The 22,853-nt window shown below is 33.8% G+C and overlaps 2 protein-coding genes across 2 annotated transcripts in view; both read left to right on the forward strand.

The window, feature by feature from the left end:
• The window catches only part of arr3a (arrestin 3a, retinal (X-arrestin)), a 9,816-nt gene extending 2,689 nt beyond the window's left edge, over positions 1-7,127 (forward strand). Inside the window, exons 2-15 of the mRNA XM_056467522.1 lie at positions 148-178; positions 275-335; positions 421-465; positions 1,048-1,241; positions 1,372-1,431; positions 1,502-1,578; positions 1,676-1,811; positions 1,893-1,977; positions 2,961-3,033; positions 3,120-3,257; positions 3,886-3,969; positions 4,133-4,156; positions 4,242-4,291; positions 6,979-7,127. Coding sequence (XP_056323497.1) covers positions 148-178; positions 275-335; positions 421-465; positions 1,048-1,241; positions 1,372-1,431; positions 1,502-1,578; positions 1,676-1,811; positions 1,893-1,977; positions 2,961-3,033; positions 3,120-3,257; positions 3,886-3,969; positions 4,133-4,156; positions 4,242-4,291; positions 6,979-7,127 — 1,207 coding nt within the window. The remainder of the gene's footprint in view (positions 1-147; positions 179-274; positions 336-420; positions 466-1,047; positions 1,242-1,371; positions 1,432-1,501; positions 1,579-1,675; positions 1,812-1,892; positions 1,978-2,960; positions 3,034-3,119; positions 3,258-3,885; positions 3,970-4,132; positions 4,157-4,241; positions 4,292-6,978) is intronic.
• Positions 7,128-10,066: 2,939 nt separating this feature from the next.
• LOC130235774 (solute carrier family 35 member F4) lies at positions 10,067-19,521 on the forward strand. The gene is made up of 7 exons (XM_056466236.1): positions 10,067-10,139; positions 10,222-10,534; positions 13,577-13,793; positions 15,419-15,544; positions 16,396-16,588; positions 19,068-19,157; positions 19,277-19,521. The coding sequence occupies exons 1-7, from the start codon at positions 10,067-10,069 to the stop codon at positions 19,519-19,521; spliced, it is 1,257 nt and encodes a 418-aa protein (XP_056322211.1).
• Positions 19,522-22,853: the final 3,332 nt, after the last annotated feature.

Below are 22,853 nucleotides of genomic sequence, written 5' to 3' on the forward strand. Positions count from 1 at the left end.
GAAGAAAAGAAACATTTTTCTTTTTGATTTTTAAGCAAAAGTGCAAAGGGTTAAGACATTTTCACAACATTTTCATCCTCATATTTGCCAAGTGTTTGGACAAATGTGTAAATGTCCTGATTCCATTGTTTCTTTTTGTGTGTTCAGAGTTTACAAGAAAACCAGTGGAAATGGCCAGGTAAAACCGAACTCACCTTTGTCAATGCATTTCACAGATTTTAACTTTCATAATGTGGAAATAACTGTGTGAGTAATGGAGGGTTTGTGTTTTCAGCTCACTCTTTACCTCGGGAAGAGAGACTATGTTGACCACGTGGACTCAGTCGACACTGTTGGTGAGAAACTGTCTTCTTTTAATATTGAAACACATATTAGGAATTTGCCCGCAACTAAACTGAATTGATGGTTATTCTTAAACAGAGGGTGCCGTGAAAATTGACCCTGCGGATCTCGGAGACAAAAAAGGTATTGACAGTATTTCGTTTCTTAATAAAATAAAAGAATAGTTAATTAATAAATGTAATAAATACTTAATATTATCTTTTAAAACTTGTCAGTATTAGTTTCTTCTTAATTTTAAGGAATCAAAATTAATGAATTAAAGCATTCAACTTGATTCCATCTTTTTTAGATATTGTAATTTTGAAACCAATAGCGTCATTGACTGATTCATTAATGAATTCATTTAATTGTTCATTCATTTGTTCATTCAACCATTCTCTAATAAAGGGTCAAAATGACTTTAAGACAGCAATATATGTATATACACATATATGTACAATTGAAGTCAGAATTATTAATATTATTAAATATCTAGTCAAATATTATTTACTGTCATCATGGCAAAGATAAAATAAATCAGTTATTATAAATAAGTTATTAAAACTATTATGTTTAGAAATGTGTTGAAACAGTCTCCTCTCCGTTAAGCAGAAATTTGGGGAAAAAATAAACAGGGGAGTTAATAATTCAGGGGGGCTAATAATTCTGACTTCAACTGTATATATATATATATATTATGTTTGAACATTTCTTTGCTTCATCTAGTTTGGATTCAGCTGGCCTGTGCTTTCCGTTATGGTCGTGAAGACCTGGACGTGATTGGACTTTCCTTCAGAAAAGACATCTGGATTCAACACATACAGCTCTATCCTGAAGCAGGACACAAACCCACCCTGACAGAGATGCACAACACTCTCCTGAAGAAAGCTGGAGAGCAGGGCCATCCCTTCACTTTCAATGCAAGTCATCTGCCATCATCTTTTTTTCCCGTTTTCAAGTCTTTTAATTCTTCCTATGATTTGACCCAAACAAATCTGCACAGAACTAAAAGAACTACATTTAAAATGAGCTGTTTTGTTTTTCATTCAGATTCCTACCAACCTCCCTTGCTCTGTTACGCTTCAGCCTGGGCCAGACGACAAAGGAAAAGTGAGTTAAAATCAGGTGAAATGAGTTGAAATGTACCGAATGGACATCCTCATGGCTCTGTTGTTCACAGGCTTGCGGTGTTGACTTTGAGGTTAAAGCCTACGTGGCCAAATCAGCCGATGACCCCGATGAGAAAGTTGATAAGAAGTAAGAGTGTTACAGATTACTCTGCACATTTATTTCTGTTAAAAGGTTTTAACTGATTGTTTTGTAATTGTTTTTTTTCTGTCGTCTCTCTCCAAAGGGATACTTGCCGTCTTGTCATTCGTAAAATCCAGTTTGCACCTGATAACACAGGATCTGGACAGAAAGCCGAGCTCTGCAAGAGCTTCATGATGTCCGATAAGCCTGTTCTTCTGGAAGCCTCTCTGGATAAGGAGGTTTGTGAACTCTGATGTATTGTAGTCTTTTGTTCATCAAATCTGGAAGAAACTCATGTGTATTTTCTCTGTTGAGAACAGATCTACTACCATGGGGATCCAATCCCTGTCAATATCAAGATCAAGAACGAGACCAATAAAGTTGTGAAGAGGTTAAGGGTTACAGGTGAATTCATCAAAAGCATTTACCAGATGTATATGTGGAACACTCCAGTTGACTCTTCCCAATTAATCATATGTCAATACTCTTAAAAATAAAGGTTATTTATTGGCAAGCTTAGTTCTATAAAGAAACTTTAACATTTAAGTTTTTTTAGGATGAAAAGGTTCTTTAGAATAAAATACAACCCCAGTAACTATCCAGTTTTTTACTGAGTGCCCTATAAAGGACGTTTTAGACAATTAGTCCAAAAATCTCAATTGTAGAAGAACATTAGTGCCTCTTACACCCATACTTTTAATATTCACCTCAGTGATTCATTGATCCATTTACAAAGACAGTTATTGGATTTGTTTCTAAATGAATCAGCTGTTTTGAAGGAATCATTTAAATTATATAAGAATCACTCATTAAGACAGACTTTCTGGCCTGTTCTGGTAGTTTTAGTGTTACATAAATTAAATAATTATGAAAATGTATCATGATTTTACTATAAATAAAAAAAACATGTATTTATAGTTAATGTAACCACAAATTATACATTTTTTATTACACTAACTATATCAGGCCTAAACCACCCAAGGCTCAAGCACAAAACCTCACTCATATAGAAACCTGATATTTATGCAATATATGCAAATTACAGATATAACAAGTGCATGTTTGGATTTTAAATTTAAAAATATTGCAAAAAAGGCTGTTTATTGTAATGGCATATATTTCTTTATATTCTATTGGAATTACAAATATGTAAATAAGTTCAATATATTAGCTATAATATTATGTATATCATCATATATGCGAAAGCAAAACTCTAAACAAAAAAACTGTTAAATTATCATAATCAAAAAAATACCCTAAAATATGTTGATCAAATATAATTCGTTTAGCAGCAGAATGCTGTAATTGGCCCATCCGAATCAAGTATTACATCAGTGGAAATGCAATATATCAAACCTGACTGACTTTGTTTACTTCTATTCTCATAGTTGACCAAACTACAGACGTCGTCCTGTACTCAGCTGACAAATACACCAAAAATGTGCTGACTGAAGAGTTCGGGTGAGTGTTGTTCTATGTGATAGTGATTTGCATGTTTGTCAGCCATAACATCAGTTTAAATTATATGATTCAATTGTTCTTTACAGAGAAACTGTAGAAGCCAATTCATCTTTTGAAAAGTCCCTTGATATTATTCCTTTACTGGCAAACAACAAGGAGAAACGTGGCCTGGCGCTGGATGGCAGGCTTAAAGATGAAGACACCAATCTGGCCTCAACCACTATGTGAGTGTTTGGTTCTGTTTTAAAGGAACACTCCACTTTTTTTTAAATAAGTCCCCTAGAGTTAAACAGTTTGAACTGATCTCCAGGTCTGGCGGACACACTTTTAGCTTAGTTTAGCATAAATCATTGAATCGGATTAGACCATTAGCATTAGACTTAGATTAGACTTCCTACCATACCAAACATTCTGCAGCAGGTGCAATGATATTATGCACTGCTTTTACCTAGATATCTAACTGGATGACTTTATTTTAGAAGTAAACTTATTTCAGGCACTGCATAATATCATTGTACCTGCTGCAGCCATGGTGGTAAAACTCAAAAATGGTAAAACTCTAATATTTAACTGTTGGGAACTTGTAAAATGAGGCTATTGCTAAAAAAAAGTGGAGTGTTCCTTTAAAGACTGTCCAAACTATAGAAATAAAGTTGAGAAGCTGTAAAAAAACTATTTTATTTATATGAGCTTAATACTAATGCTAATACTAGCTTAAACTAATTACTTTGAATGTTTCTACACACATTTGTTTGTTATGGCTATGTAAATGTTTGATCAGATGTGCAGATTAGTTAGTGACAGATGAAATTCAAAAGATAATAACTTGCTCATTTGTCACTTTTCCCTTAGAATAAGAGCAGGAATGGATAAGGAGATGTTGGGAATCCTGGTGTCCTACAAGATCAAGGTTAACCTCATGGTATCAGGTGGAGGGTAAGGATTTTTAAACTACTAATTAAAAATAATTTAGTTATAAGAAGTAGAAAAGAGAAGGTGGATGTTGTTTGTTGTTGTTTTTAAATGCAATTATTAACATATACGTACATAGTTATGTACTAATTGTATTATACTTTCCTGATTCTCCTCTCTTTTGTAGTCTGCTTGGAGGCCTGACAGCAAGGTAAATTAAAAGGAGGAAACAGAATAAAAGGAATCTGAGAAAACAGAAATGACCTTTTGTTTAACTTATTGTTTTCTCCTCACAGTGATGTGACAGTAGAGCTGCCTCTGACCCTCATGCACCCCAAACCCAAAGGTAAACAAACACTTTCCCTGTTTTTTTTTCAGCGTATCTCATTACCCATGAAAACGTCTTAATGCAAGACGAAATTGACGTTTTTCTTCATAAACCTGTCAGTTTGGAGATTTCTAGCTTTTTTATGAAGTTTTTATAAAAACAAAACACCCAATAGTGTACATCATCTATCAATGTTAACATGAGATTTCTAGCTTTTTAAGAAATGTCTTCACAGTCTAACGTGAAGGAAATATCCTAAGAACACCATTAAATGTTTCTTTTATCACACTTTCATCAATTTTTGTCTGTACTAGGGTTGCACGGTTTACCAGTGCTATGGTAGTTTCGTGATGCTATGGCTCCAAAATACTGGCGGTGCTGCTTTAGTTTGTAAAGGCAGTATCGTCATTAACAGTCTATCTACAATAGATAATATTGCATGTGAAAAAGTCATTAAAATGCTCACACGTGCAGCAATAGACCATTTTCTTCTAATAGTCTGTGGAGCCCTTTAAGGTTGCACGTTTTCTGATGTTTTGAACACACATCTGTGAATCGGTTCATTTCTGTTCCTGTCAATAGGAGTTAATAGCTACAACAACCACGACAATCTCTTAAAAAGATCGACTCACAAAGTGAAATTTTGAATTACTTTAGATTGTTACCTGAAAAAATAGATGAAAAACCCAAAATAGCAACAGGAAATATTGAAACAATTTTTCACCACTTCATATAGCCTAATCGTGTTGGAAAAATGCTCTTTTTGTAACAAATTTCATTCAGTATAATTTGTATCTTTATTTTAATGTATTTTTGTTGGTCAGTTATCTACAAAATAAACAGAAATAAATAAATTTTAGGTGAAGTGACGTGCTAATAATACATTTTTCAATAATAAGGGAATTATGAGTTAACTTCAAATAAGCTTCAAATATTTATAACATATAAAACAGTATTTCTGACAATTTTCTTTCTAATTTAAGTTATGAATTACAGTATCGCAATACTACTTGGTATCGTGATACTTCAGCTTATAGTATCACAACATGAATTAATGGTATTGCGACAACCCTAGTCTGTACATTCCAATTACTTTCCAATCTTACTTTTTTTTTAATACACTGTAAAAATCTTGCTGCCTACATTTTTTAGTTGAGTTAGATCTCAACTTACTTCAGTCAACTGACAAAACATATCACATTAAACCTGATTAACCTATTGAAATAAGTTAAATTAGCATGAAACAATCATTGTCATGATTTTTTACATATATTTTTTTACAGTTTGGTGTTTTCCCAACATTTTCCTATTCTGAAGGTTTTTCAGAGAGATTTGTTTATACATAATTGCCTGATAATGTACAGTATTTTATTTTGCATTTTTTTGTCAAACAAGCATCAATCTAAAAATCAGGCATCACATCAATCACCTTAAACAGTCTTTACATGTCTTTAAACATACAGTTATTACTTTCTAAGCATGAAAAACAATGCAATGCACAGTGCAACTGATCTTGTAAAACATTTAGCATCCAAGTACTAAAAAAAACTAAATAAAAAAAACAATATAACACTTAATAGCAAGTTATTTTTAACCCAGGTTTAATGTAATAATAATAATAATAATAATAATAATAATAATAATAATAACAACTATTACTATTACTATTATTATCATTGTATATATTATTTATTTTTATTTTAATTATATAAATATTATTTTATTTATTATATATATATATTTATTATTATTATATTTATTATTATATAAATATTTTTATTATATAATTTATGATATAATCTTATAAATATATTATTAATATATTAATATATTATTATATGTTTATAAATTTTGAACATCAAAAAATTGAAAAGGCTCTCAGATTTATTACGCTTATGTCTGATTATGCTTAAGTTTTAATTCTTCCACCTGTTTCCTCGGTTCCCTCATCACCATTCTCTATCATTAACATGCTTCTGACACATGACCACTCGAAAGTTGTAAATACACATTATTGTAAGTCAAGATTACCTGAATCTATTTAGTTTAACAACTTAATGTGCTAAAATCTTGGGATTACTGTGGCTGTTTGCAGTATTTTCTAAACTATGGAGTGATAATCCCCTCTAAACTAACTCTGAAGAAAAATTGTTCCAATATTTGTGCTGGAAATGTATGCAAATTAGCACATAATGCCTGAATTGGATATTTAAAAACAACCTTTTTCAAAATCTGCAATACAAAAAAGTTTGCTTTGCTTAATTTAATCAGACTAAACTTGGGAAATAGTGCACTTTAAAAAGAGATAAGACAAAACACATGACAACAAATATATTTATGTTACTTTAACTTAATATGTTAATCATTTTTGAAAATTAATGAATTACACAAAGTTTAACTTAATATTTTTAGTCAATTTGACTGATGTAAGTTAAGATGACTAGAAAAATCCATTTGACATGACTAACTGAAGCACTTTTTAAATGTATTTACATTGTTGTTGTTATTATTATTAAATACTGTCCTATTATCATTATTACATATTCACATTAACCAAACAATCCATATCCAAATGTTTATCGTTATGAAGTGTCTCACTCCCTGTCTTTGTGTCTCCCTCTTCGATTATAACAGACTGAAACGGCCATATCAGATTCCACAGGACAGATGTTATCCTCAAATACATTCCCTCAGCACTTTCACAGCGAGACGGCAGAAGAAAAAGCTCCCCATTAAGCAAAGAAGGCATCTTAGAGGAAGGCAGGAGTACCTCACAACCAGGAAAACACATCAGTATCACTTAGTGAAGCCGCTAGGTCATATTGATGATGATGATGATAAGACAATGGTTTAAAGCATACATTTGTATGAGGTCAATATTTGCCTTGAGGTACTCTGTCCAGGTATTTTACCATATACCTCTTCTTTGTGAAAGTGCTCCCTAATGCTCATCATCCTTAACCCATAGCCAGTCTTGAGTGAAGCATTTTAATATGTATGGAGTCTGTTCGCCACATTATGTTTTTGCTTGTGTTAACTTGTCTTGCCTAGTGTTTAGAGCCATTTAAATCAGCTTCGTTAAATCACTGTAACTCATTGGACTTGTAATGTATAATGTTTGGTTTGTCATGTGTGGAATTTTATGACTCATGAATCAATAAAACAAATAAATACCTCTAAAACCTTAACTGACGACTGTTTATGTTGATTATTATGAATTATCGAATATAGTTCAAACTTTTGAAATGTTGATGAAAACAGCAAGTAGCAAAACTACTGCTAAATGTTAAATGTAATATATTACAAAACTAAAGAAACAAAGCTTATAAAATGACAAAAATATCCAATTTACTAAAGCTTTAACTAAATTACAAACAAAAACAGTCACACTATATATATATATATATATATATATGTGTGTGTGTGTGTGTGTGTGTGTGTGTGTGTGTGTGTGTGTGTGTGTGTGTGTGTGTGTGTGTGTGTGTGTGTGTATACATATATATAAAGTCTATATTTTTAATCTACAGAACATATTATAAATCAATAATAATGGGTTTATTTAAACTCTTTATAACTTTTTGCCCAAAATCTGGATTATTAACTAATTCATGCCCTTGTAGTGTTGATTAAATAGGGGTGTTTTTCATTTACATTTTGCTATAAATGTATTTATGATCATATATTTGTTTGGCGTGATATTACCTTCTGATTATGGTTTCTCAATATTACTATCCAGCATTTTCACTGGACACAATTTTTCTTTAGGAAAATTTTGTTTTATATAACAGAAATAGATTTTTGCATTTCATAGTTTTATTTCCAAAGCATTTATGTCTTTATAAAAAGTAGCCTACAAATTTTTTATGTAGCTTATATCATATTTCATATTGAAGTGTTTTGACGTTTTTATGGACAATTTAATGAAGTTCAAATGCAGCATGAATATGAATATATGAGATTTGCGTAAATCAATGGGTGGAGAAGATCACACTCCTGCCTCACGTTGTGGCTGGCCTCAAAATTGCATGGATATGGATCCTATTTTAACGTCAGGAAATAATAAAAGAGACTTATTGTGTTTATAATACTCCAGCCAGAGGGGGTTTGGGTGGTTCGAAAGAAGGTGACAAAATTTGTCCCATGAGCTCATTTGTCTTATTTTGACTGCTATGCCATCATACCTAGTAAAAATAATCAATTGAAAAAGGCTTTAAGACCGAGCAGAATCCTCGGTTGGCTGACGCTTCAGGGTCACTTTAGCAGATTTGCCAAATGCTAACAATTTTTTTTTCATGAGTCCAAATTTTAACGGTGCAAGAATCTGCGTAAGAGGTCACTTTTCACTGCTGTACTGTTTTTTAAATAGAGAAAACATTTTATATGTAACTTTTATTCTAAATATTGGAGCTTATTCTTGAAACAAAAAATGACCAACAAAAAGGCGTGAAGCACCAAGAAGATAATAAAAATCATTTGAATACTGTTTTGTCTATTGTTGTTACCTATGAACTTTCTAATGTCCTTTTTTTACAAGAGAGGCTAGAAAAATTGTGAAGCTCTATTATTATTATTACTATTATTATGTTTTAATTTCTTTTTATTAAAATGGCTAAATTCTGACTGAGGAAAGTTGAATGTGCTGGCCACTGGTTTTGTATTTGCCCAAGAAATGTCAATAGGCCACAGTTTTTAATTTAAAACTTTACCAGATTGCTATTTTCTTCTAATGGTGTAATATGATGCAATAAATTTGTATTTTAAAAATAAGCATTTTTTTTCATATTTTCACACACACTTTACCTGCACACAGTTGTGTCCAAACAGCTTCCAAAAGTTGATTTTCATCACAGTCCACAGACATGCGGGGTAAGTGAATTGAATAAACTAAATTGGCTGTAGTGTATGTGTGTGAATGAGTGTGTATGTACGTTTCCCAGTACTGAGTTGCAGCTGGAAGGGCATCCGCTGTGTAAAACATATGCTGGTGGTTCATTCCGCTGTGGCGACCCCTGATGAATAAAGAGACTAAGTTGAAGGAAAATGAATGTTCTGAAAACAGCACTCTGGTCTTGTCATGTTGCTTAAGGCTATATCATATATGTTATGGATGTAATACCTGTATTTTGAAATGCATTAGATTTGATATGTGACTTTATTTGTGAAATTGTCATGTAATGTTATGATTTTTTTACACAAATTAAATTTTTGCCAATTTCTTGCTGAAATGTTGGCGCTTCGATCGCTTCCTGATAACAATTTACCATTACAACCAAAACAATTATGTATTCCTACACTATAGTTTAACCAAGTATTTATAGTACATTCCAATTCCCATCTGAAAATGAACAAATAGATTAGTAACTGTGTTTTAGGCATACTGACTATCATTTGTATGACCACACTTTTACTTCAAAAACATGGTTAAACTATGGTTAGTGTAGCAAAATCATAGTAAATATGTGGTAACCATGTTTTGTTTTGCTTTTTGAGTAAAACCATGATTAATTTTAATAATGTTCAACAAGTAAAAAGTAAGGTAGTCTCACACACACTTCAGTGTTGACTCCTGCTGCGTACAATTCAACCTGCCCAGGTGACTACTGGAGTGTTATACGTGTCAATAAGCTTTTAAACCATAGCTTTTTAATTACAGGTGGGTCTGTAGTAATCTGCTCTTAGTGTGTGTGTTTACTTAAATCATATTACTGACATGAGAGTCTGAGGAGCTCATCGAGAGTGGCTCAAAACCCTGACCTGAAGGTTAGGGGTGTTTTTAAGAGACCACAGCAAGCAATGAACAAACTTTCAGCCAAGATCTCTCCTTCCTCTGGACCTGTACCTGTCACGCTTCACCTGTCCACACCAGGTAATGTTTTAGTATTGCTTAGTTGTAAATTGTATTGAAGTGGGAAAAGTTTCTTTAAATGTCTTGCATTTCTTTGTCTTAGCAAGCGAGAAGGATCCCCTGGAACAAACTTTAATTCAGGAGGAATCGGATGCAGAAAAACCATCTAATCGCTGCTGCACTCGATGTCCATTTCGAGCTGTACGACGGGTGATGTGTGGGCTCATTTTGGGGTCTTGCCTGGCTGTTTCCTGGGCCTGGGGAACTCATAACGCTAAAGAGACTCTGATAAGGCATCCCACACCATTCTTCATCATCTGGTTCTGTAGCATCTGGAATGTCCTCTTTTTTCCAGTCTACTATCTGTGCCATCTTCTCACAGAGAAACAGAAGAGATTGCCAACAACCGAGTTCAGGTTAGAAAATGTCATGTTTATAACATGAAAGTTCTTTATTGGCTCTATTAAGAACCTTTAATATTGGTGGAATATCGGCATTACACTTCATTACCTTAAAGGTTCTTTACAGTGGATAAAAAGTTCCTCAGATTATTAAATGGGTACACCAAGGCGATATGTCCTTTGTTGTAATTTGCACGTCATCTGAAAGCATCTGAAAATAGTCCCCAGCTAGAAAACTAGGTCACTGTGCTGTATAATATAATTTTTTTGTTGGTCTTAGTACACAATGTAACTACAGAAGAGTCAAGCTTTAAACAGGAAAATTATCACAACTTTTTTTTTTTTTCGATAAAGATGCCAATGGTCTAATCCAATTCAATGCTTTATGCTAAGCTAAGCTAAAAGAGCTCCTGCCAGATCCGGAAATCGGCTAAATAAAATCCAAAATGGTAAAACCATTAGTGTACTTATATTATTAAATGGGAACACTAAGGCCGTGTGTCCTTTGTTGTAATTTGCACATCATCTGAAAGCATCTGAAAAATAGTCTCTCCCCATCTAGAAAACTAGGTAACAGTGCTGTGTAATACTATTTTTTGTTGGTCTTAGTAGACAGTTTAACTGCAGAAGAGTCAAGCTTTAAATGGGAAAATTATCAAAACTTTTTTACATTTTTGAGAAAGATGCTAATGGTCCAATCCGATTCAATGCTTTATGCTAAGCTAAGCTAAAAGTGATCTTGCCAGGTCCGGAGATTGGCTGAATGGAATCAAAAATGGTGTTCTTAGATTTTTAAATGTGTACACTAAGGCCGTGTGTCCTTTGTTGTAATTTGGACATGTCATCTGGTAAGCAATATTGAATATAATGCGAAAATATAACATAAATAATATAATATAATAAATAATATATTATAATACATTATAATATAAATATAATATAAGGCTACAACTTCTCCATTGTTTCTCAGAGGTTGTACAAGAAGAATGTGAGTGTTGGTGATATTTGTCCCATCTGTCCTCCACATTGGACAGCTGGGTAAAACAGAGCCTCACGCAGACAGATCTTCAGACTAACTCAAACTTTTATTGGCCAAGGATCACCAAAAGAGGCCCTCTGACCAATGTAAAGCAACCAGTCACAGTACTGATAAATGCAGCCCTGATTAAAGCTCAGTTTTAAACACACTGTAAAATAACGGCTGTTAAATTGCAGACATGCACCATTAAATAGCAGACAGCAAATTACAGAAATTTACCAGAAATTTAAATTTAAGTCCATTTCTGTAATTTACTGTCAGTTATTTTACGGTAAATGTCTGTAATTTATTGGCCGTTATTTTGTGTTTTTTTCTGACACCCCAGCTGCTGGAAAAAAAACCTATAATAACAGATTTTTTTTTTACAGTGCATAACAGATTTCTTCATCGATTGTGCCATTTAATGTCATAATTTCTTCATCCACCTATTTTTATGTGTATTTTAGGATGTGAAGTGATGATACTGTTCTTATGAACATGGGAAGGAAATAGTGCTTCATTTACTGATGTTCAGTGCAACATTTTGATTAACTTTGAATGAAACCATGGCAGTTGGCTTTGTTTTAAGCCACATTGATAAACAACTCATTGCAAACGTCTCTCAGAAATCCTGTACAATTCAACTGATTACATGATGACTTCAAAACTTTCCTCTTATTTTGGGTACCACAATAAAACGAAAGAAAACTTTTGAAAACACAAAATGGTTCTTATACTGCTTTGCTGCAAAAACACTTTATTACAATATTTATTTTTACAGTCTTTACAACTTGTACTTCACAGTGCGTGTTTGCAAGTCCAAAACCCCCAGCGGAACATTATTGCACATAATTCTTATTTTAACTTAATGTTCTGAAAGCTGTTTAGTGCAAGCAGCTTTCTTCCTCTAATCCTCACAGCTTTTAGTACAGCTTAACAAATGACCACTTTTCATTAATGAATCTATTTATGGCCAACAGCCCATTATCAGAGCAAAGTCATCACTGAAGCTGGCCAGAAATTGTAGGTATAACAGCAAAACCTTCGGCAATATCAGCTGAGGAAGACTGCAGCTTTATTATTAATTGCACTGCCCTGCTGCTGACAAAGCTGTATTTGGTATAAAGCACATGAGGTTTAGCCCTTTCTATTTATAAAGTACTAAACCTGCACGCATTCATCTTTGCCAGTGAAAGATCTGTAGATATCAGTCTATTGCAGAATATTCACGAGCAAGTAGGCACACTCTTTTTGCTGATGTGAATATTGCTCACAAAAAGTTAATATGCCGCAATATATGCCATTTTTTATTATGAAGGGTCATTTTGCAACTCCCCTACTATTTCCAATTCTGGCGGGAGCACTTTTAGCTTAGCTTAGCATAAATCATTGAATCTGATTAGACCATTAGCATCTCGCTCAAATAAAAAAAAAAAAATGTTTTTATAATTTCCTAATTAAAGCTGTTTTCAAGGTTAATATGACTAGAAACTATACTCTCATTGCCATAATAATCAAGGTACTTTGCTGCCGTATGCACGCAGCATCTGAAAATAGTCCCCAGCTAGAAAACTAGGTAACAGTGCTGTGTAATATTATTTTTAATAATAATACTATAAAATACTTTTTGTCTTAGTGCACAATGTAACTACAAAAGAGTCAAGATTTAAACAGGAAAATGATCAAACCTCTTTTTAAAATTTTTTAATGCTAATGGTCTAATCTGGTTCAATTATTTATGCTAAGCTAAGCTAAAAGTGCTCGTGCCAGACCTGGAGATCAGCTGAATGGAATCAAACATGGTAAAACTCAGCTGTTCAACTCTTGGTAACTTATATTTACAAAAAAAGTGGAGTGTTCCTTTAAAAGAAGTTTTTAAATCAGAATTTACTAAAAAATAATAAGAAAAACATTCATCTTATTAGGCTCTTTGGCTCCAAACCTCATACTTGAATGTATTAAGTGTTTTGTAACCATTGTTTGAAACCTCTAATGACATTGCGTGTCATGATATTTACCACTTCATCCTCCTTTGACAGAAAGTGCAGTGTGTTTCTGGGTGAGGAGTTGACTGTGCGGTTTGTTCTGAAAGGAGCAGCTCCATTCTCGCTGCTATGGGGTTTATCTGGATATCTGTACTTGCTGGCGCTCTGCCGCATCTCCAAAGTGGACGTAAGTGCCGTCCTCTGCTGCTGCCAGGCTTTTACTTTCCTCCTTTCATGGATCGGACTCAAGGACCGCTTTATGGGTGTGAGGGTGAGGATAATAGTGTTGTGTGTTTAATGTTTTATTATTGTCGTGTTGTTAAGTCAGCTGACGTTAGGGTTTTTTTCCTGATTAACTTTTCTTCACTTTGGTTTGCGTTATGAGAAACCTGACCTGAGTTTGGCCAAGTTGCATAAACATACACATCACGTTAAGTCATATGTAGTTGGGCCAATAGGATTTAGCCTTATCTTGCTTTTTGGATTTAAATTAGAACAATCAACCTCTTTAATGTTTAACTGACATTAAAAAGTTATAAGCTGTTTTTAATGTGTGTTCTTAAGCGACCTTGTGTCGTTGTGTTCTCGTTTGATGTCATCATCAACCGCCAAAGCTAATACTCAAGACCGCAAGAACAGAGGATGTATCGAGAGCAGATTTTAGTGCAGTACTCACTTGAAGTCCCAGAAGTCATTGTGGCTAAATAAAAGAGAATGAAAGTGTAGCATTTTATACTCGCTATTATTTACAGTTTACAGATATAGCCAAACTTTTTTTTTACTAAATTAGACGGTGAAAGTAAACATGAAAATTTGAATAAAAGCATAAACAACACATGGAACAGTGTTTATGTGCAGAAATTCATATTTGAATCAATTTTATTTGTATAGTGTCTTTGTATGGTTTTTGTGCATGTTATATATATATATATATATATATATATATATATATATATATATATATATATATATATATATATATATATATATATATATATATATATATAATGTTATATATAACAGTGCTTATTTATAATATTCTGTGAAAATCTATACCTTAACGCACGGTACACCCTGCTTTCAAAAGACCTTCAGGCTAAAGTTTTAGGAGAAAGGCACAGGTTAGGAGAAGACTCCAAAAACATTTTAAATGCTGGAAAAGTTATTTGGAATGTAATTTGATTTCAGCAAGTGTGACAAATAAAGTAATTATTTCAAAGAGGTATGATGATTTTCTATAGGCACTGTATATATAACTTACAAATGTCATGTGACTCACAGGATGTGTCCTTTGTTCTTGTGGTCTTCCTAGTTGCTTCTTCCAAGGTTACATGGCAAGAAAGGTCTCCCCCAAAAGAACAATCTGGGTTTTTGGTATTAGGAAACAACCATAGTCTAGAAGACAAAAAGCTGTTTATGCAACTGGCCTTTGCAGAGTTTGACACAGCGCCACCTAGTGTTCAGGAGGATGTGTTTGCTTATTGTTTGCTAATGGTTTGGCCAAAAATCTGGTCTCAAAAATAAAATATCAGGCAGGTCTCTTTAGATTCACAGCAGTATACCAAGTTAATCAATACCTTGTTGTCCCAGTTTGGACATTTAGATATTTGACAGAAAATGCTACATTTTATAAATGCATTGTGTATCTTTAACCTGGGTTGTGTATTCAGCACTGTACAATGCCTCTTTGTGGTCAAAAATTATAATATATTTTTTGATTGGATACACCTATTCTCATTTGACTACTCATACAATCTAGATTCCTTTTATAAGAACCGCAATAACAGTTGTTCCATAATCTATTGAATTTGCCAATTTGATTAGCATCTCATTTTACCTCTGTTTTGTTCGACTCCATAATTAACGCTTGCAGTTTTATTTGTGGTCTTTATTTAGATAGTGGCTGTCATCCTGTCCATCACTGGGATTGTTATGTTGGCCTACGGGGACGGTTTTCATAGTGACTCAATCACAGGAGTGGCACTGGGAGTTGGTTCGGCCTCAACTTTAGCTTTATTCAAGGTCAGCTAATTTACCCCAGTGACTCAATTTCTTTACCAAAAATATTTGTTCAGCAACATTCAGTGATTTGTTTGGAGCCTTGCACATAAGATACATGACAACTATGGGCATGATATAATCATTTGTTCCCTTAAATGACTATTGTGAACGTGACTGATCAAACCCTTCAGGAATTTGCGATTGTATGATTGCTTAATTTAGACTTCTATATATTGTATGCATTGATCATTGTATGTGTAGCCTTCTCTCTTACTTTCTCTCTAACAAACACACACAGACACACATAAGTGGGCAATGCTCTGCATGATTTAGCATCAAATAGCCATTAGACAACATGGCGACTTAGCATTTCAAACCATTGGTTTCTTTTTCAATAATGATACAGAAGGCTTTAACTCTAGATTCTCTCTGTTTCTCGCAGTGTTATATTTTTACAGCAAATGAATATAAAGAAATGCTGCAAAATTTGAGAAAACCCACCACAAAATCAGTCATTTTAGTGTCAAAAATCTGAAATTTGTTGGTGAAATACTAGAGTTACTAATTTACTAATTCGTTAACTGAATAATCAAGTGAACAAATAAGTGACCTGTGCACACTTATTACTTAAAATCACATGATATACAGTTATGCCAGTAGGTGGCAATAAGTGACATTTTATGTTACGAAGGAGCTACTTAATTATTAGGTAAGTGTAATCATTGTGAGGAAAATTTACTAACCCACTACAAATATCCAAAAGACTGTATTTAATTAAAGGGGGTCGTTTTAGAGCTGTGTATGTATAAAGATTTTATTTAATGGTAACTTTCTACAGGTTTTCAGTAAAAGTGGATGGCTTTATGTTTCAGGTGCTTTTCAGAAAGTGTGTAGGGGAAGTGCAGCCAGGTCCTGCCAGTGTGTTGTTGTCCTGTGTGGGTCTGTGTAGCTTTGTCCTGCACTCATGGGGGTGTGTGTTGCTTTATTTCACACATGTGGAATACTGGCCTCCCTCTCAGCATATCCCCTGGGACAAACTCTGCGTCATGGCTTCTCTACTGCTGGGTAATTTATGCTTTACACTATGCTTAATTATATTGAAATAAATGTATTTAAATTGTATTCATTCCAACTGCATCAATACTGGTAATTCTCAGATTATATTTTATAAATACAAAACAATGATATTTAGCCCTTTTTGATTTGGAAATCAAGAGATTAAATACAAAATGATGCAATATACATACAGTTAAAGTCAGAATTATTAGCCCCCCTGAATTATTAGTCTCCCTGCATATTTTTCCCCAATTTCTGTTTAATGGAGAGAAACTTTTTTCAACATATTTCTAAACATAATAGTTTTAATAACTCATTTCTAATAACTGATTTATCTTATCTTTGCCATGATGACTGTAAATAATATTTTACTAGATATTTTTCAAGACACTAGTGTTCAGCTTAAAGTGACATTTAAAGGCTTAACTAGGTTAATTAGGCAGGATAGGGAAATTAGCCAAGTCATTGTATAACAGTGGTATGTTTTGTTGAGAATCGAAAAAAGTATTGCTTAAGAGGATAATAAAAGCAACAGGGTGTCCACATGGTCTTAAAAAGCAAGATTTTAGGCCTTAAAAAGTCTTAAATTTACTGTAATATTGACTTGTAGGCCATTTTAAACAGGTCTTAATTTTCCTCTGTCCAAGTAAAGCTACTCAATCACTCCAACATCCATCCAATCACCAATAATATAATATATAAATATATAAATTTTTTATTGCAAAGTGATACAGTTGACAACAGCATTTATAACAGCAAATCGTCCAACCTTAATTCTCTAATCAGGTAAAGAAACCTAAAAGCAATTACACAACTCCTCATGATAAGAACAGAGCAATATGTCCCTTTACATGATCCTCTAGTTATACAAAAACTATGTACAGAAGTAAGGGGAAGCAGACATAATATTTATAAATAGACATAGAATAGGCAAGGTTTTATAACAGAAATGCATTGGGTTGGATATGTTATACTCAATCCATTCAGACAAATATATATTATAAATATATATATATATATATATATATATTTTTTTTTTTTCATCATTTAAGTAATTGTGTCAGTAATAAATATATTTTAACTATGTTAAACTTGTCATTTAAAAACAAAAAAAAAAACCAGATCATTATGTTGAAAAAAGTATATACAACTAGAGTTTTCATGTTTTGACAAATTCAAATATTTGGCTAAGAAATAACTTATAACATTTAATATCAAATAACATTTAAAAAAGCAATAACAACCAGGCCGTTAGAAAAGATCCTTGGTGTTTAGCCCTGTATAAGTCTAAAATTTCATTCAAAATGGTCTTAAAAGGGTCCTAAAAAGTAATAAATGTGACTTGTTGAAACCTGCAGAAACCCTGTATTGACCTTAAAATGGTTTTTAAGAATTTAAAAACTGCTTTTATTTTAGCCAAAATTAAAAAAAAAAAGACTTTTTCCAGAAAAAAAAATTATAGAAAATACTGTAAAATCTTTAAAAGTCCTTGCTCTATTCAGCATAATTTGGGAAATATTTGAAAAAAAGGAGGGCTAATAATATTGACTTTGACTGTACATTTTGACAACTGTACATTTATTTGAGGTTTTTGATTGGTTATGAGTGTTAAACAATGTTATAAATGAAAATTTTTCTTTATATAATTCAATGCACTCAAAAAATGATTACTGCTGCTTGTTCAAACTACCTGTTTAAAATGAGCTAAAAGAAAACAATTCTTGTAATTTCTTTAGCCGATTTATTTGTTCTATGTTCAGTCTACTTAAATTTGTAAACCATTAAGTTAACTTAAGCATTTTGTGACAACATGAAGGAATTGTGTTGGTCCAACTACCTGGTTAGGGGATTTGTAGTTCCCAGCATGCTTTGCGTCAGATTGAATTAAGAGAGGGAAATGTTGACAATAAAAGTAATCTTAAGTGTTTAAAGTTAATAGAAAACTTGTTACAGTTTAATCTTCTCTTAAGTTTGAAGATTTGCAAGAGTTTCATGCAATGCTTGGAGTTTTGAGATTACCACCTTGCAGAAGCACCCATGCTTTGGTTGTTGGCAGCTTAATTAGCTAAATGCAGTTTGTTGCTTTGCTCAGTGAGCAATAACTGTCCTAAAATGAGTTCTGAGATCAGTCTCAATCAATTGTATATGTAACTCCAAAAATATGCTTAAAATGGCTCTTTAGTTCATTTAGGATAACTTCAAATAAAACCAAGAAACTCTGAAATGCACGACACATAATAGACATACATGATGTTAACAGACCTCTGAGTTTAAGTTAAATAAAAATACATATGTATTTAAACTTTTATTTGATAAAATCATGTTGGACCAACTAAATTGCATTTAAATGGATTTCCATCCATTTATTGCAGTTCATTCAATGAGTTATTTTTTTGAGTGTGCTTTATTATTGTTGTTATTTGTAATAATTTTAGTCAGATTTTTATTTGTTCTAATTAACAAACTTTATGTCTTGTTTTCATTGAAGTTTTCAATGTGCTGGTAAATCTGGGAGAAATGTTCACGTACCCCAGTTTAATTTCCTTGGGAATTCTCTTGACAATCCCAGCAAGTGCAGGTATTTTTTCAATATAAATTAATTGACAAATAAACATTTTAATGCTCATGCTAAAAGCAAAGAGAATAACATGAATTGTTTGATTATTGAATATAGTGCATTCTTCTCTTACTCATTAGCTGTGGATGGTTTAGTGATGTTAACTCTGCAGATCAGCCATGTGCGAGCAGCGGCCGCTGGCATCATCTCAGCTGGATATCTGATGCTGCAGCTTCCAGAAAACTGGGACGAGAGCACTTTCCGCTGGCTCAGCGCACGGTGGCGTGGAAACTGGCGAGAGGACAGTATTGTTGGAGAGGAAACTATGGTGGACACTGCTGGGATTTTACGAACAAAAGCCAAACCAGCCGTAGTGACACTCTAGCTGAGCTTTAAAAATTCTGGATCTTTGGCTCATCATTGAATCCTTGAAGAAAACAAAGCCTTTTCAATGTTCTTTGTATTATAACTAGTCCTTTCAAGACAGGGGTTTTCAAACTGTGGGGCAGTTTCACCAAGGGGGCACCAGTACCTATTAAGGGGGGCGCGAGACATTGAGACGTGCACTCGAGAAAATTATGATGATTTTTATGCGCTCACTAGAGAGAATAATATGATTAATGTTAGCTCCACAGCTACCTATCAGGCACCTGTAGAGTTCATGCGTTTCAGTAAAATATATACAAATAAAATGGACCGGGTGCTTTTTAAAACTAATGACGGTAAATGAATGAAAGTCAAACCGGTGAGCCGTCTGACAAAAAGTGCCCTTTTGAAGCAAATCAGCAAGATGCCCTTCTGGATCTTTCACTTACTTTGAAGACTACTGACTACGTTTACATGGACATCCGTAATAGTTATTTGCCTTAATCTGAATAACACAGTGATATAATTACGTGAAGTGCTTTATGAATGTTGCGTCACCAGGCTATTCACGTTTCCTGCAGAGTCTTATGTAATTTTAGGCGTTTCATCTTCAGTTTATCGACTTTAACTGCAGTTCGGCAGTTTAACTTTCACTCATGAACATTTCATTCATGCCCCCATGACAAACTTGGGTATTTGACGCGAATATGAAGGACTGGTGGAAGAGTGTTTTTATTGATATCGAGTGTCAAATGGAAAGTAAAAAAACCTCCGCGTGTGCGGTCCTTTACTGACAGCCGCGTGTGTGGATCTTGTCACAAAATGCGGCGAAAAGTCCTACATGACAGTAGTAGTTTGAGTGCGGTGTTTACTTCAATAATGCCACTAATATATGCATACTCCACGTCTTAACTCCATTTCTGTTTAGTTCAATTATGACTTTAGTTGGATTAAGGTAATCAAAAATCGCTGTTTACTTGGTAGACTCTTAATCAGAGTATTGTCTTGATCATATTAAAATCGTATTTAAGTATTGTTGCCCATGTATACATACTCAATGTTCGACTCAACCACACCGTCAGAGCTCTGCGAACTTGGCTTTGTGAAGCAGCATTTTCTTTATGTACGTACATCAAAACCAAGTATGATATGGCTCACGCTTATTGACAGCAGAAGATGATTTACGGTTAGTCGTGTCAGGAATCCGACACCAGATTACCATGTTGTACTCACAGAAACAGGCTCAGTCATCACACTGAATCAGGTAAGCTGTATATTTATGTTTAATTCTACGCATTTTAAATGCAGCAAGTAATATGTGAATGTTTGCACATGCATTATAATTTTGGCACGAGGGAGGGGTGCCTGAGGGGGCGCGAGTGCAATTGGACAAACTTGGGGGGGCGTGTGTCCTAAAAGTTTGAAAACCCCTGTTCTAAGAAACAAATGGTTTATTTAGAAACCGATCCTAGTATGTTTTGAATAGTATCAGTGTGAATTACCACATTTGAATAATTTGTGTTAAAACCTACATGAGTGCTGATGACTTGTAAAATCTATTTTGTGAGTGTAAATGCAGTTTAGTTTTTTAACCTTGTCCACAATGGTTTTGGAGTCTCCAAGTCAGGGCTACCCAAACTCGATCTTGGAGGGCCGATGTTCTGCAGATTTTGTTCTCAACACACCTGCATGGATGTTTCTAGAAAGCCCAGTAAGAGCTTGATTAGCTAACCCAGGTGTGTCTGATTGGGGTTGTAACTAAACTTTGCAGGACACCGGCCCTCCAGGACCAAGTTTGGGCACCCCTGCTCTAACTCAATCCCTCTAGTGCCACCTACTGTTTAAATTTACAGTTTGTGCTAATGTCTTTGAAACTGTAAGAACTAATAAAAATGCAATGATTGTCTTCTCTAATTCCTAGGCTTAAAGGGATAGTAGAAACTCATAAAGGTTTATAACCACTTGAGAATGAGTAAATACTAAATAAATAGTGAGTACATTTTTATCTCTTTAAGACAAGTTATCGTTCATCATATGTTTCAGTCATTGTAGATTCATCCATTCATAAACCCTCTTCTGTGGGCTCATGAGATAGTAAAGTGTATTCTCATCTGTTTGTCAACTATAGTCTGGGTATAATACTAGCTCACATAGCGTTTTTTCACATAGTAATACAGCTGGAAAAGCTAGCGATTTTGGCAACTGCTCTGGTTTGTGTCATGACAACCATTATCAGTGATTACTTGCCACAGTTTCTGGAACAAAACCATACAACAGCACAAGCAAATACCTCTTTACTGATTAATTGATTGATATGTGTACATGTGTATTTTTGTACCTACAGTATAGAGTTTTATGTATAACAATATATTTACCTGTTCAACTGGTTTTTGGATGCTTTGGGGAGGGAGGGGGGAGTTAAAATGTAAATAAAGTGTAATTTCATGTTAAATTTCAAGTGTTTTTTTTTTTCTCAATGAAAAAGACGCACATTTGAACTACACATTTCCAAACTATGCTGACCAAACAAGTGTTTTAGTTTGACAGATGAAATGGTTATCATTGATTATCCTTTACGTCAGGCTGTGTCTCTGCAAAGATTTGTCTCATTAAGACAAATCTTTGTGTATCAGTGTCACCTCAGACTGACCACACCACACAAATTTGGTAACAGCGTCACCTATTGGTCAAAGTAAACCTTCATGTCAATTAACCATATATCCTATTATAAACCTGATTCAGTGATGCCCACGTAGAAAATCCTCTCTGACCCACACAATCAGCTTTTGCTTGGCCCACATGTTGCAGTGAATTACAGTACATGACTGGACAAAGTCTGGCTTCTTGATTGGTAGAATTTGTTTTTATTTATTTGAAAAAAATATATATATTAAATATATATTTGGGTCAGGATAGGCCAAACTTACATGGTCCACGTCAATTATTAATATCTGGGCCAAAGATATTTTACAACTGGCCCAAATATCATGTGCCACTTCTGCCAAACCAGGGTCATGTTTGGCCCACAAGCTGTATGCCAGTTCCGGATGAATGCCTGCTGTGCCAGCTTTATGGGCCAGAATTATTTGCTACCTGGATGGTAATTCATTCATTTTCTTTTTGGCTTAGTCACTTTATTAACCAGGGGTCGCCACAGCGGAATGAACCGCCGTGATGGTAAGATTTAAAAATATTTTACACTTGTGCAAAAGGAGAGATTTTACTGTACAGGTGTCTGTGTAAAACACCTTTGAACATTTTTCAAAATCCATTTTCATTATAAACTTCTATTTTCAGCATTGTTACGACCCCAAATGTCTAGCGGTAGATAGAGAGAAAGAGAAACACAGC

This window comes from Danio aesculapii, chromosome 10, assembly GCF_903798145.1.
Source record: "Danio aesculapii chromosome 10, fDanAes4.1, whole genome shotgun sequence".
Taxonomy (NCBI): Eukaryota; Metazoa; Chordata; class Actinopteri; order Cypriniformes; family Danionidae; genus Danio; species Danio aesculapii.

Coding starts and splice junctions, on each gene's coding strand:
- LOC130235774 (XM_056466236.1), top strand. CDS start 10,067: ATGAACAAACTTTCAGCCAAGATCTCTCCTTCCTCTGGACCTGTACCT. Junction 16,589..19,067: donor CATGGCTTCTCTACTGCTGG/GTAATTTATGCT, acceptor TTTTCATTGAAG/TTTTCAATGTGCTGGTAAAT. Junction 19,158..19,276: donor GACAATCCCAGCAAGTGCAG/GTATTTTTTCAA, acceptor CTTACTCATTAG/CTGTGGATGGTTTAGTGATG.